This window comes from Sitophilus oryzae, unplaced genomic scaffold (assembly GCF_002938485.1).
Source record: "Sitophilus oryzae breed Bouriz unplaced genomic scaffold, Soryzae_2.0 scaffold_402_pilon_pilon, whole genome shotgun sequence".
Classification (NCBI taxonomy): domain Eukaryota; kingdom Metazoa; phylum Arthropoda; class Insecta; order Coleoptera; family Curculionidae; genus Sitophilus; species Sitophilus oryzae.
This window is the reverse complement of record NW_022146977.1, coordinates 1,786,832-1,799,464: the sequence shown is the minus strand read 5'-3', so window position 1 is coordinate 1,799,464 and position 12,633 is coordinate 1,786,832. Positions and strand designations below refer to the sequence as shown.

At 29.4% G+C, this 12,633-nt stretch overlaps 2 protein-coding genes across 2 annotated transcripts; one reads left to right on the top strand and one right to left on the bottom strand.

Annotated features, from left to right (window-relative positions):
* Window positions 1–397: 397 nt before the first annotated feature.
* On the bottom strand, window positions 398–6,577 carry LOC115885586 (ribosomal protein S6 kinase beta-2-like). The gene is made up of 9 exons (XM_030904540.1): window positions 6,304–6,577; window positions 6,001–6,044; window positions 5,322–5,586; window positions 5,121–5,254; window positions 4,864–5,055; window positions 4,713–4,803; window positions 4,410–4,658; window positions 1,666–1,773; window positions 398–1,603 (listed from the first exon to the last, which is right to left on the bottom strand). Exons 1-9 carry the CDS (start codon window positions 6,388–6,390, stop codon window positions 1,244–1,246), a joined length of 1,530 nt encoding a protein of 509 aa, XP_030760400.1. The 5' UTR covers window positions 6,391–6,577; the 3' UTR covers window positions 398–1,243.
* A 2,411-nt stretch (window positions 6,578–8,988) lies between these two features.
* Window positions 8,989–12,168, top strand: LOC115885579 (acylphosphatase-2-like). Its single transcript, XM_030904530.1, has 3 exons — window positions 8,989–9,182; window positions 9,245–9,371; window positions 11,900–12,168. Exons 1-3 carry the CDS (start codon window positions 9,119–9,121, stop codon window positions 12,012–12,014), a joined length of 306 nt encoding a protein of 101 aa, XP_030760390.1. The 5' UTR covers window positions 8,989–9,118; the 3' UTR covers window positions 12,015–12,168.
* Window positions 12,169–12,633: the final 465 nt, after the last annotated feature.

Below are 12,633 nucleotides of genomic sequence, written 5' to 3'. Positions count from 1 at the left end.
TTTTTTAGCATTTTTCTGGGTGAAACCATTTTTTGACCGTCGCAAGTTTTTAAAAGTAAAGAGCATAAAAAACCTATCATATTGATGTGTAACTTTTTTTTTACGTTTTACTGTTTACAAGATATACAGGGTGTCCCAGAAATAAGTGCAAGTATTTAAGGGGTGGTAGATCTCGATAGAAGAAACATATTTTCTCTTTATCGTTTTTCAAATAAGTCCAAAATAACGAAGTTATTTTACTTTGAAAATTTCCAAAAAAAAATGTTTTTTTGTTAAAATTTTGAGGACCACTGGATCTTTTCTGGATTTTCTTTCTTGGAAATTTAATCTAATACCTATGTTGCCATATTATCAAGAAATAATGTTTCTTAACTAAAAACTAATATCGAATTTCCCAAAAAAAAATTTCGCGAAAAAAACCTCATAGGCGTGTTTCTGGGGTTGAACTATACTACCAGTATAAATACTTCCACTTATTTCTGGGACGACCTGTATAAGTTTTACGAAATATAGAAGTTACACATCAATTTGATAGTTTTTTTTATGCCCTTTGCTTTTAAAAACCTTGCGACAGTAAAAAAATGATTTCATCCGGAAAAATGAAAAAAACTGCGTTTGAGAGACTTCGGCGCCCTCTAACTTTGGCCCCGTAAGTTTTAGAGGTTTGTTACTTAGAAATAAAAAGGTAGAGAATTTAATTCTCTTCATTTTTTGTCCCGTAAAATTTTCTGTGGGACCTACGGTTCAGCCAGAAAATCGAATCCAATTTTTTTTTCAGTTTCTGAAAAACAGTGGGGTGGGGGGATACGAATTTTCGAATATAAGGTAATTTGATGGGAGTCTAGACCTTTTTTGATGCCGGATTGACTGTACTATAATTACTTTTTAATTATTTATATAGCCATAATTTAAGGTTTAATCATAATTATTTGTGCATATTTTAAATTTCCTAATGGAAAAATAATACACATCAATCAAAAACTAATTAAAAAGACAAGATAGACACATTGGTATCTTAAAACTCTTTAACAATGGCAAATTTATTTTTGATTACTATTTTTATACCTTTTTCCCAGAACCCATTAAAAGAAATAACTAACATATTTATTGTTACCCTCGTCCATTCTTTATTTCTTTTCCTGAACTGATATTTTTAAAACGAAACCAAACTATCGATTTCAATTTAACGTTACGCCTTATAAAATGTACATAAAATAATTGAACTAAGAAATGTCACATCATACTATACTTGCGATATACCTCCGCCACTGCCCACCTCCATCATTTCCGTTGTACAATTATTGTAATTACCTCGACGTATGGGAATACCGTAATTAGTTCTCAAACTAGCCCCGCCTCTGGAAGGCCCCCCGGACGACGATTCCGGGACTCCAGAGGGCCCTTCGAAAGGACACCCGGCATCCAAAAAGCTGGAAATTCCCGCCTGCTGCTGCAAATTCGAGCTGGAAGGTATGGAAGGCAGATTGAAACCAAAAGGATGGTGTTGTCTGTAGGAAGAGCCTAGTTTTCTCGGAGAGCGCGATTTCGATATCAGGGGCTTATACATTTCTTCTAAGATCGATGGAGCCACATAAGTAAATCCCTGTAAAGCCAAGCATTAACTATTTGTTGTTGAATTTATTCGGTATCTATTGGTGAACTTGCCTCAAATATCATATTTACACTTTCGCTTAAAAACGAATCCACTGGAGAATCAACTGGAGTTTGTTTCGTAAATTTTGGATCAAACTGTGAAACATCGTCGTCGCTAGACTGAAAATTCGATTATATCAGAATCAGGGTTGGGTAGGTAGAAAATTTTATATTTTCTACACGTAGAAAATTATTTTTTTACACCAACTAATTTTCTACATTTTTTGACATGTCCAGACGTAGAAAATTAGTTTTGTATATTGTAAGCCTTTTTTAAGTTTATATATATTTCAAATACTTCAATCCCAACAATTAGTTCAAGAAATAAACAAATAACAATATCTTCAATTGTTATTTATTATTTAACAAATGGATATAGTCTATAAAATGAATAACCTTGAATTTTTACCGTTATTTTTTACCAACATGGCAAATATAAAATCCCTCTGCCAAAAAAGTTACTGATATTCTTTAAACTGAGTGCTTGAACGAATCAGATAGGTACTCTTTATACTTTCGTGAAATAAAAAAGGAAAATAATAAAACAAGTGACAGTTCTTGCAAAAATCAACACGAATTGTCATAATTGTCAAAAATAAAATGTCATCACATTTTGACATTTCTAAATATCAGATCAATGCCGTCTCTAGTAGAACAGCCCCGGAGCGAGATTTATGACGTCACGCTAGTTAGATACTACGGATTAATAAATATTATGTTGTAGAATACATGGAAAACATAATTACTCCTCGTATTTTTGGTTTATATTTTAAAAATGATTTATATGTAATTTTTTTGATTATATTCGACACTATTTTTTTCATATGACACAAAACTGATGAAGGCTATAATGTTAGCTGAAACGTTTTTTTTAACCAAAAAAAAATAATGAAAAACTAAATGAAAACTTAATCAGCGTTTTTCCCGAACCTAAATCCCAAGAAATAAAAAATTTTAGAATAATTTTACATATAAAATGACAGGGAACTTTATTTCATAGCCATCGTTGACGCCCTTTTTTCTATGATATTGTATTATTTGCAAATATAATTTTTCGAACATTGTTACTTGCGAAATATACATATAAATTTTGTGAATGCAAATAATAATACTCACTATTAGTAGATATTGATTTTTTTTTGTTAAATTAGATCGATTTTCAAACCCCAAAATTTAAAATATATTTTACATTTTACCCATTATCTTATGTACCTATTCATTATTTGTATATTGTAGAACATTTGCTGCATTTGTATGGTTCATAGTTTATTTGCCAAAGTATTTATTACTATGAATAGGTATATATATTGTATTTATTAAGTGTATATTATGTATATTTCATGTAAACTATATCATTTTTAAAAATAAATATGTATTAATAATTATGTTTTCCATGTATTCTACAGCATATTTATTATAACGTAGTATCTAACTAGGTTGACGTCATAAATGTCGCTCCGAGGCTGTTCTATTAGAGACGGCATTGCGTCAGCATGGCCGCAAGTTGCTAACCATAGAGGTTAAAATAAATATTGCTAACCTAATAAAATTAACACTAGAAAAGCCCGCGGGAACTGTCAAATTCAAAGTTATTCGTTTCACAGACTATAGTATATAGTATGTCAAAAAAAAGCTTAACTAATAACTCCCATAGTATTTTAACTTGATATGTACAACGGGAGGATGCGTGACAGTGACTGTTGTGTCATTATAATTCACAGGCATATCGTACCTTCTGTCATCTGTCAAAATCTTCCTTGATTTGTTACACACTATAGTCGAAGTTTACAGATATCTTAAAAGTTTTCAATACTAAGAAAAAAAAATTACAGAATAATCCTATGTAATTCTGTGAACTTTGGCAAGACTCAAACAGAACATCAAAAAAAAAATAACATCTAACATAATGAAAATAACAACTACAAACTACAATAATTATTATTATATGTATATAGTTTGTGAAACCACAGGCTTTCTATGGTAAAATTAAAAAAAAAGGAACAACAAAAACTTTCAAATAAAAAAAATCAGACTTTTCTATATGGTCTTCAGATTAAACAGAAAAAAATATTCTAATATTCTTTAGATTGATATACTGTCTTATCTTCAGGGAGTTAGTACCAGGGTTCGGAAAACTACATGTTACTTTTAAAAACTACATAAACTACATTACATGTAGTTAATGTAGTTTATGTAGAGGGTGTAGTTTATGTAACTTATGTATGTAACTTTCAAATGTCAAAGGTTTGAGGTGAGAAGAACAGAAGAAATATGGCTTTAAATATAATATTAACATTATATTATCTCTATTACACCTCATACAAATGAAAATTATTCATAATATCAATACATAGTTTATTAACGTAGTTTTCATGTAGTTAATAAACGAGAAAAGACGTAGTTTTTGCAGAAAAACTACACGTAGTTAATCAGGTAAATTACGTCTTAATTAACTACTTCCGAACCCTGGTTAGTACTGTCACAGAATAGAGAGATAGCGCACGCACATATATTACAGTTTTAACATTTATAGAATTTAAAGAAAATAGAAAGAAAGAAACCTCTAAAGTGAAGAAAACGGCTTTAAATATATAAAATTAATTTTGTACCAGTTCTCAGATTTTAAGGATTTTCTACTATCAGACATTTTCTACTTATCAATGCACGTTTCTACATACACGTAGAAAATTAATTTTCTACGCGTCTTTACCCAACCCTGATCAAAATCCAAGTTAAACCCAAATCTATACACTTACCACACAAGGTTTATATGGAGGTTCTATCCTCTTATTTAAAACATCGTCCCAATTAATATGCTTGAAAAAAGGATGCTTTTTGATCGATTTCGCATCGTCCGGTGGCGCTCCTAATCTATCTTGGGGCTTCTTTTTCAACAATCTGCGCAGTATGTCTTTCATATCGGTGGTCATGTATTGAGGAAACGTAAGTTTACCCCTTAATATTAATTCGATTGTTGTCTTTCGACACCCACCGTGAAAAGGTGGCTAAAATATAAGTATATACAATAATAAAATACCCCATTAAACTCATATACTTACAGCTCCAGTTGTCATATCGTAAAGAAGAGCTCCTAACGACCACCAGTCAGCCGCTTTGCCATGTCCTTGCCTTAATATGATTTCTGGAGCCCTAAAAGTTATCGCAGTTAAATAATTTCTCTTTAATTTTACTTAAAAATGGCATACATACATATATTCAATGGTACCACAAAAGGTTAATGTTCTAGTATTGTCTTGGATGTGCTCTTTTGACAGACCGAAATCTGTGAGTTTCACGTGTCCTTCTTGGTCCAATAATATATTTTCGGGTTTTAAGTCACGATAAATAATTCCTAAACTATGTAAATGCTCAAGAGCTAATATAATTTCAGCTAAGTAGAATCTAAAATAGAGTTTACAATAATATAGTTCTAAATACACAAAATAGAATTAATATAAATCACTCACGCTGAGCAGTCTTCCATAAATATGCCTTCGTTTTCTAAGTGTGTGAAAAGTTCTCCACCATTTAAATATTCTAGTACTAAATACAATTTACCGCCAGTTTGAAAGGCATAATTTAGCTGGACAATAAAAGGATGCTAAAATACACATAAGAAACATAATTAATTCATGATATTTCATTTAAAATATATACAAATATCATACCATTACACTTTCTAATATGTTTCTTTCTGCTTTTGTATGCGATACATCTTTTTGATTTCTTACAATGGAAGCCTTCCTTAAAACTTTCATCGCAAAAATTTTCCCCGAATCTGCTCCTGATCTTTTTCTACATTGGAACACCTTACCGTATCCCCCCTTACCAAGGACCTTGAGTAAATCAAAATCCTTCGGGGACATACGCTCTTGTGTCGGATTTACATTAGCCTCTGTCAATTCCAAAGTTTCGAAATCACCATCGGTTAAACTATAACATGTAACAATTTATTAAACTAAATAAAGTATTGCAAATATTTATAGAGTTTTTGTTAGAAACCTGTCAATATATCAAAGATTAATAGCTGCCCTATTTCAATATTATACTTTACCATTAGGAAAATTATGTTTACCTATTTAACTGGTTAAGTATATATTGTGTGTCTATAAATAATGTTTAATCTCAATAATCTAAAAACTCTCTGAAAGAACAAATATTACTTATAAAGAAATAATTTATCTCCATCCTTTTTAAAATAGCTGGCACATCACATAAACAAAACAATGTATAATAAATTATTTAGTATAATAGAAATTTGCATTACTGTTGTGTTTGAAAATAAAACTGCAAACAATTAATTTGTTGTAAAATTTATACACCTACTGTAACTTATTATCTACTTACTCAATGACTTCATTTGGGTCTGGATTTTCATTTATAAATTGACCCTAAAAACAATAAAATTTAAAAATCGAATCATACCAAACAACGCAGTTAGTTAAAACAACTTTTCCTTTATCAATGAAACAGCATTAAAAACTATTGAAATCTGGTATCAAGGATACATTTTTATATACATAGAAAAAGAATGAATGGGAAACTAAAATATATTTTTAAAGGTGTATATATGAAACAGTAAATTGATAGTATCTTTAGCGTAAGTTATGCGACTAAATATAGCAAAATTTTTAGAAAAAGACTGTTTACCTCTGAAAGTTGTATCTCGTTATCGTCACTGTCCGATACCTCCACTGTCTCAACATCGTGAAGCTCAATATCAAATACGGTAGCCATTTTATTCGTTTTCCATCAAACTTTTACATTTAATAGAAATAATCAGGAACTGTCCAAGTTAAAAAGTTCAAAATTGAAGCGTGATTTTTTAATCTTACGAAATAAGACAGAAGCAAACACGACAACGTAAATGAAGGTTATGTTGCTTTTCCAATGTCACCAACCTATGCACCAACCATAAAATAATAGATGTAAAGTCCCTAGATATATAAAGTTACCAAATGGCTACCAACGAAAATATTTTTTGTGGTACCAGAGGTGGTACCCTTTCTTATTTTAAAGTTCAAGAGCGAATTAAATTTAAAACTAATTTAAATAAAAAATATCAAAAAAACCTTGTTAACTCGATTTTTATTCATATAGTTAAACATTTTATCCCTTATCTGTCGCATTTCTAATATTATTTATTGAAAACTATTGAAATATATAATAAAAATACAAAAATTCCCATCAGCAGTATCTATACAATTCAAAATTTGATATTTATAGTGATATAGTAGCAGATAGCAGATTATATCTATTATTGATATATTTTAACAATGATAATTTTTACTTAAATACTTACGACGACTTTATTATAATTATGCTTTTAATGTGAATCATATAATAGGTATATTATTAATTTATACAGGGTTCGGCAAAAGTGCGTCAGGCATCTGTATGTAGCTCCAACAACCTAGAATAAAAAAACTTGAGAATTTTGTTTAAGTGTAAACCCGAAGTATGTACGAGGATGCGTATTTCAGGAAAATATTTTAACGTCATAGGGTGGCTTAAAAAAGTGTGAGTGGATCGGGATGATTTTTTTAAATGGAACACCCTGTATATATTATTGCATTTTTGGCTTCGTTTCAGAACACTTTTCGTAATCCTAAGATATTAATAAATAAACAAAAAATATATTATTTTTCAACATTCCTTAAATAAATGATTACAAATACAAGAACTGTCCTGGAATTAAAACTACATTAGGTATTTACTTTAGATGGTCTATACCTGCTTTGCTATAAATATCGTAATCTTAAATCACACACGGTGTTCAAAATTTTACGCCAAACTTTCTAAAATATAAAATAATTTTTCTTCCTTTTTTTAAATGGTATATTTTTTTTTTATTAGATGCAAAGTTAAAAATGAACATTTTCTCTATTTAAAGTATTTCAAGATTTTTAATGGTTTTGCAGATACACGCAGTATTGTTTAATATGACTCTTTAAACAGCATTTCAGGACAGTTCTTGTATTTTTAATAACTTTTTTAAGAATAAACACTGAAAAACATATATTATTTTTTATTTATTTATTTATATCTCTGAAACTATCTAAATATATTTTACCCATATCTTAGGATTATGTAAAGTGATCTAAAAGAAAGCCAAAATGTAATAATATAGAGAGTGTTCAATTTAAAAAAAATCATCCCGATCCACTCACACTTTTTTGAGCCACCCTATAGAAGTTAAAATATTTTTTTATATTTTATTAGTTATTATATTAACTACTATTAACTATTTATATACTGGGTAAATGAATTTGTATAGTATGACTTTTTTTGAAACTTTAGTTTCGGAGATATAAATTTATTTGGACCTTTTAAAAAAAATAATTTTTTTTTCAGAAACTATTTGAGACAGAGTTTACCAAAAATGCTTTTTATAACTACTGCTGGGTAAATGAATTTCTAGTACAGTATGACTTTTTTTGAAACTTTAGTTTTCGAGATATAAATTTATTTGGACATTTTAAAAAAAATATTTTTTTTTTCAAAAACTATTTGAGACAGAGTTTACCAAAAATGCTTTTTATAACTACTACTGGGTAAATGAATTTCTAGTATAGTATGACTTTTTTTGAAACTTTAGTTTCGGAGATATAAATTTAATCGGACCTTTTAAAAAAATTATTTTATTTTTCAGAAACTATTTGAGACAGAGTTGACCAAAAATGTTTTTTATATCTACTAGTGGGTAAATGAATTTGTAGATTAGATATATTTTTTGAAACTTTAGTTTCGGAGATATAAATTTAATCGGACCTTTTAAAAAATTAATTTTATTTTTCAGAAACTATTTGAGACAGAGTTTACCAAAAATGTTTTTTTATATCTACTAGTGGGTAAATGAATTTGTAGATTAGATATAGTATGACTTTTTTTGAAACTTTAGTTTCGGAGATATAAATTTAATCGGACCTTTTAAAAAAATTTATTTTATTTTTCAGAAACTATTTGAGACAGAGTTTACCAAAAATGTTTTTTATATCTACTAGTGGGTAAATGAATTTGTAGATATAATATATAGTATGACTTTTTTTGAAACTTTAGTTTCGGAGATATAAATTTAAAGGGACCTTTAAAAAATTTTTTTTTCAGAAACTATTAGAGACAGAGTTTACCAAAAATCCTAGAACATTTTATGTCTTGAACAAAATTCCCAAGTTTTTTATTCTAGGAGCTACAGCATATCCGACACTATTGCCGAACCCTGTAGAACGTATTGGTATATAGTACTCCGGTCCTGTACTGCCTCTATGCCCCTGTACGTCATAAGAATCTGTAATATTTGAACTCCATTTGTTTGCTACCTTGTTTTGTTTTAATTATAACTTAGTGACAATACTTTTGATCCACAATTAGTAACGTTAATTGCTCTCTAAGCGCAAGTAAATGTCGTTTTATAATTTGCTGCTAATCTGTTCGTTTACGTTGAATCTAAAAACAAGTTCCTAATATGGAGGGAAACATAGTCGATCCAAATGTTTCTGTGGAATTTGAAGTTTTTGGAAAAGTCCAAGGTAATTTTTATTAAAATTAATGTAACTATGTAACGTAATAAAGCCTATTAATTCATTTTAAGGCTGCGCATTTACAAAATACTGTAAAGAACTATGTGAACAGCTTTCGTTAACAGGCTGGGTAAAAAATACCAAAAAAGGTACTATAGCAGGGAAGCTTCAAGGTTCCAAATCTAAAGTGGAACAAATGTGAGTTTTTTTATCACCTATTTAAAATGCATGTAATTCAAAATAGTATTATATGTTAATTTAAAGCTTGTAAATTAGTGTTAATTTTTGTGTTAAATTAATTAAATTCATATTTGCTGCACAGACATGGTACAAACTATATACAGGGTGTTTCAAAACAAATGCGAAAAAATTCAGGGGGTGATTCCTTGTTCAAAATAAAGGGTAGTTTGCTTCATAAACGTTGGGTCAAAAGTCAACCATTAGGGAGATATCGCGGTACAAAGATGGCGGAAAAATAATGTTTTTATTTTTTATCTTGAAAACGAAAAGAGATAGACTAATACAATTTTATGGAAGCATTACTGTTATGAAAACACACTTTCTGGTCATTTTTTCACTTTCTTTTTTAAAATGAGTGGAAGGGGTTGAAATAAACTACCCCTATCATTCTTGTTAACGAAATTTAAAGAAAAATCTTATCAAACACATGCAAAAAAATTAATTTGGATAGTTTAGTTTGTTTAGAAACTTTTTTATCTCTTGTATTTTTTTGATAAAACTCACCGATTTGAAATTAAAAATAAAATGTAAAGCATTACATGTCAGGACAAAAACATTTTCTGATAAAGAATCTAGTGGGCTGCTGTAATTTTTTTTTAGGAAAATCTAGTCGGCCGCTGTTACTTTTTAGGATGTTCCTAATATTATTTTATTTGACATTACTCTACTGCAATACGTTATTATCTAGATGATTATTATTATCGTTATTATCACTAGATTCTTAATCTAAAATTGTTTTTTGTCCTGACATGTAATACTTTACATTTTATTTTTTAATTTCCAATCGGCGAGTTTTATCAAAAAACACAAGAGGTAAAAAAGTTTCTAAACAAACTAAGCTATCCAAATTAAAGCATTTGCATGTGTTTGATAAGATTTTTCTTTAAATTTCGTTAACAAGAATGATAGAGGTAGTTTATTTCAACCCCTTCCACTCATTTAAAAAAGTAAAAAAATTACCAGAAAGTGTGTTTTCATAACAGTAATGCTTCCATAAAATTTCATTAGTCTATCTCTTTTCGTTTTCAAGATAAAAAATAAAAACATTATTTTTCCGCCATCTTTGTACCGCGATATCTCCCTAATGGTTGACTTTTGACCCAACGTTTATAAAGCAAACTACCCTTTATTTTGAACAAGGAATCACCCCCTAAAGTTTTTCGCATTTGTTTTGAAACAACCTGTATACAGGGTGTCCCAGAAATAAATGCAAGTAGTTTAACTGGTAGTATATATAGTCCTCGATATAGTCTAAGAGCTGGCTACATAAAAAACCTTATCATCGTTACATGGCTAATTTTTTGTGTGAAGTATCCTTTTGTGTAGCCATTATGAAATAGTCATGTCTGCAAGCGCGATCCCGGGGCTTAAAACGGGGGCGGCCAATCGAAAGGGTGAAATTTTGACGCTAAAAATATTATAAGATACATGAGTTATAATTGCGAAAATAGCTTTTATTTATTATTAAGAAACGTAGAAAATTGTTGGCAGACATTTTTCTAGTCGCTAAAATGCCACAGACAACGCGAAAGAGGCATGAAATTTTAAAATTATTAAAAAATGAAATTTGAAGAATGAAAAAAATTATGGAATAGTTGCATGCCGACTGGTGAAATTCGAGTGAAATGTCATATTTATTTATTTTAAAAACCGTATGCAAAAGGGCAGACAAAAAGATCGTGGCTCAATCAGCTGCAGACAGTTATCAAAAGCGCGATATTATTCTAGCGCTTTATTCAGGGAACGCTGGCCGCCTCATCCGTTTAAGTATAGATAAATCATATAATATACGAATATATTATAAATATATTTTTTTATTATTTCAATAACGGTTTTTTTGTCTGCCCTTTTGCATACGGCTTTTTAAATTAATTAACAATAAACATGACATTCCACCAACCGACATGCTTGTATGCGATGATTTCCTTTCGTCAAAATTCTATGCCTCTTTCGCGTTGTCTGCCGGCATTTCAGCCACGAGAAAAATGTCTGTCAACAATTTTACACGTTTCTTAATAATAAATAAAAGCTATTTGGCAATTATAACTCGTGTACCTTATAATATTTTTAGTGTCAAAATTTCACCCTTTCGATTGGCCGCCCCCGCTTTAAGCCCCGGAATCGCGCTGGCAGACATGACTATTTCACAATGGCTACACAAAAGGATATACTTCACACAAAAAATTAGCCATGTAACGATGATAAGGTTTTTTATGTATTTATAACGATGATAAGGTTTTTTTATTTATTTATTATAAACAGGCTTACATTACTATATATTTTACTCTATTCATTTAACTGTTTTATACTTGGCAATACTGTAATTGCATCAAAAATCATAGAAATTTGTCCCTTTAAAATGCGACCCGCTCTGTCTTTGTCTAAAATCTCTGTCTCACTGTCTCATCTTGGCTTCATCTTGGATAATCTTTGCCTATACTAATTATTGGGAATAATACAATGATGATGATAATATTTATTTTTAGGGTTTATTGGTTATCTAATACCGGTTCTCCTGGATGTAAGATAGAGAGGTGCGAACTCGCTAACTGGCAAATGTTAGCCAGACCAGATTTTCCTAACTTTAGCATTAGATTTTGAGGCAAATATGTACTTGACATTATGTGTAATTATGATTTTAGAAAATTTATTTTTTTATAATACGAAATCGAAATGAATATAATTTATATTTGTACATTTATTATTTGTGATAGTGGTGATTTAATATCTATTAGTAATAAAAGATTACGATCGATCTATTTCTGCTCATTTGTCGACACGGCGTATACCTATCTATACTATACTATACCGTATGAATAAAAAAAACCGCATTGATTTACCTAACAAATAATTATTGATAACATTTTATTTTATTGCGAAAGCGAATGAAATTATTACGTGTAAAAAACTATTTGTTACACGAAAAAACTATTAGCGCACGCCGCACAATTTTTTTTATAGTTTTGTACTTCGTTTATGTTAAAATGTTTTGTGTTTTCGGCTTTTATAGTAATCTTTTATTATTGTGATATCCATTTATATTCTGTTTCTATGTGAATTGATAATCTTTTAATTAAATAAAAAGCATATGGCTCAAGATTAACTTTTCTATTTATAAGATTGTTGTAATGTCTATCGTAATAACAATATTATGTAGTTTATTAAAGCAGTGTTCATGTAGTTAATGGAAAAGACGTAGTTTTTGAAGAGAAATCAGGTA

Excerpts from the sequence above, each read along its gene's own strand:
- LOC115885586 (XM_030904540.1), bottom strand. The coding sequence starts at position 6,390 with ATGGCTACCGTATTTGATATTGAGCTTCACGATGTTGAGACAGTGGAG. Across the intron at positions 5,056-5,120 it reads TTTATGGAAGACTGCTCAGC|ATTCTACTTAGCTGAAATTA; the intron begins GTGAGTGATTTA and ends ACTCTATTTTAG. Across the intron at positions 4,804-4,863 it reads TGTGGTACCATTGAATATAT|GGCTCCAGAAATCATATTAA; the intron begins GTATGTATGCCA and ends GATAACTTTTAG.
- LOC115885579 (XM_030904530.1), top strand. The coding sequence starts at position 9,119 with ATGGAGGGAAACATAGTCGATCCAAATGTTTCTGTGGAATTTGAAGTT. Across the intron at positions 9,183-9,244 it reads AGTTTTTGGAAAAGTCCAAG|GCTGCGCATTTACAAAATAC; the intron begins GTAATTTTTATT and ends ATTCATTTTAAG. Across the intron at positions 9,372-11,899 it reads AAATCTAAAGTGGAACAAAT|GGTTTATTGGTTATCTAATA; the intron begins GTGAGTTTTTTT and ends ATTTATTTTTAG.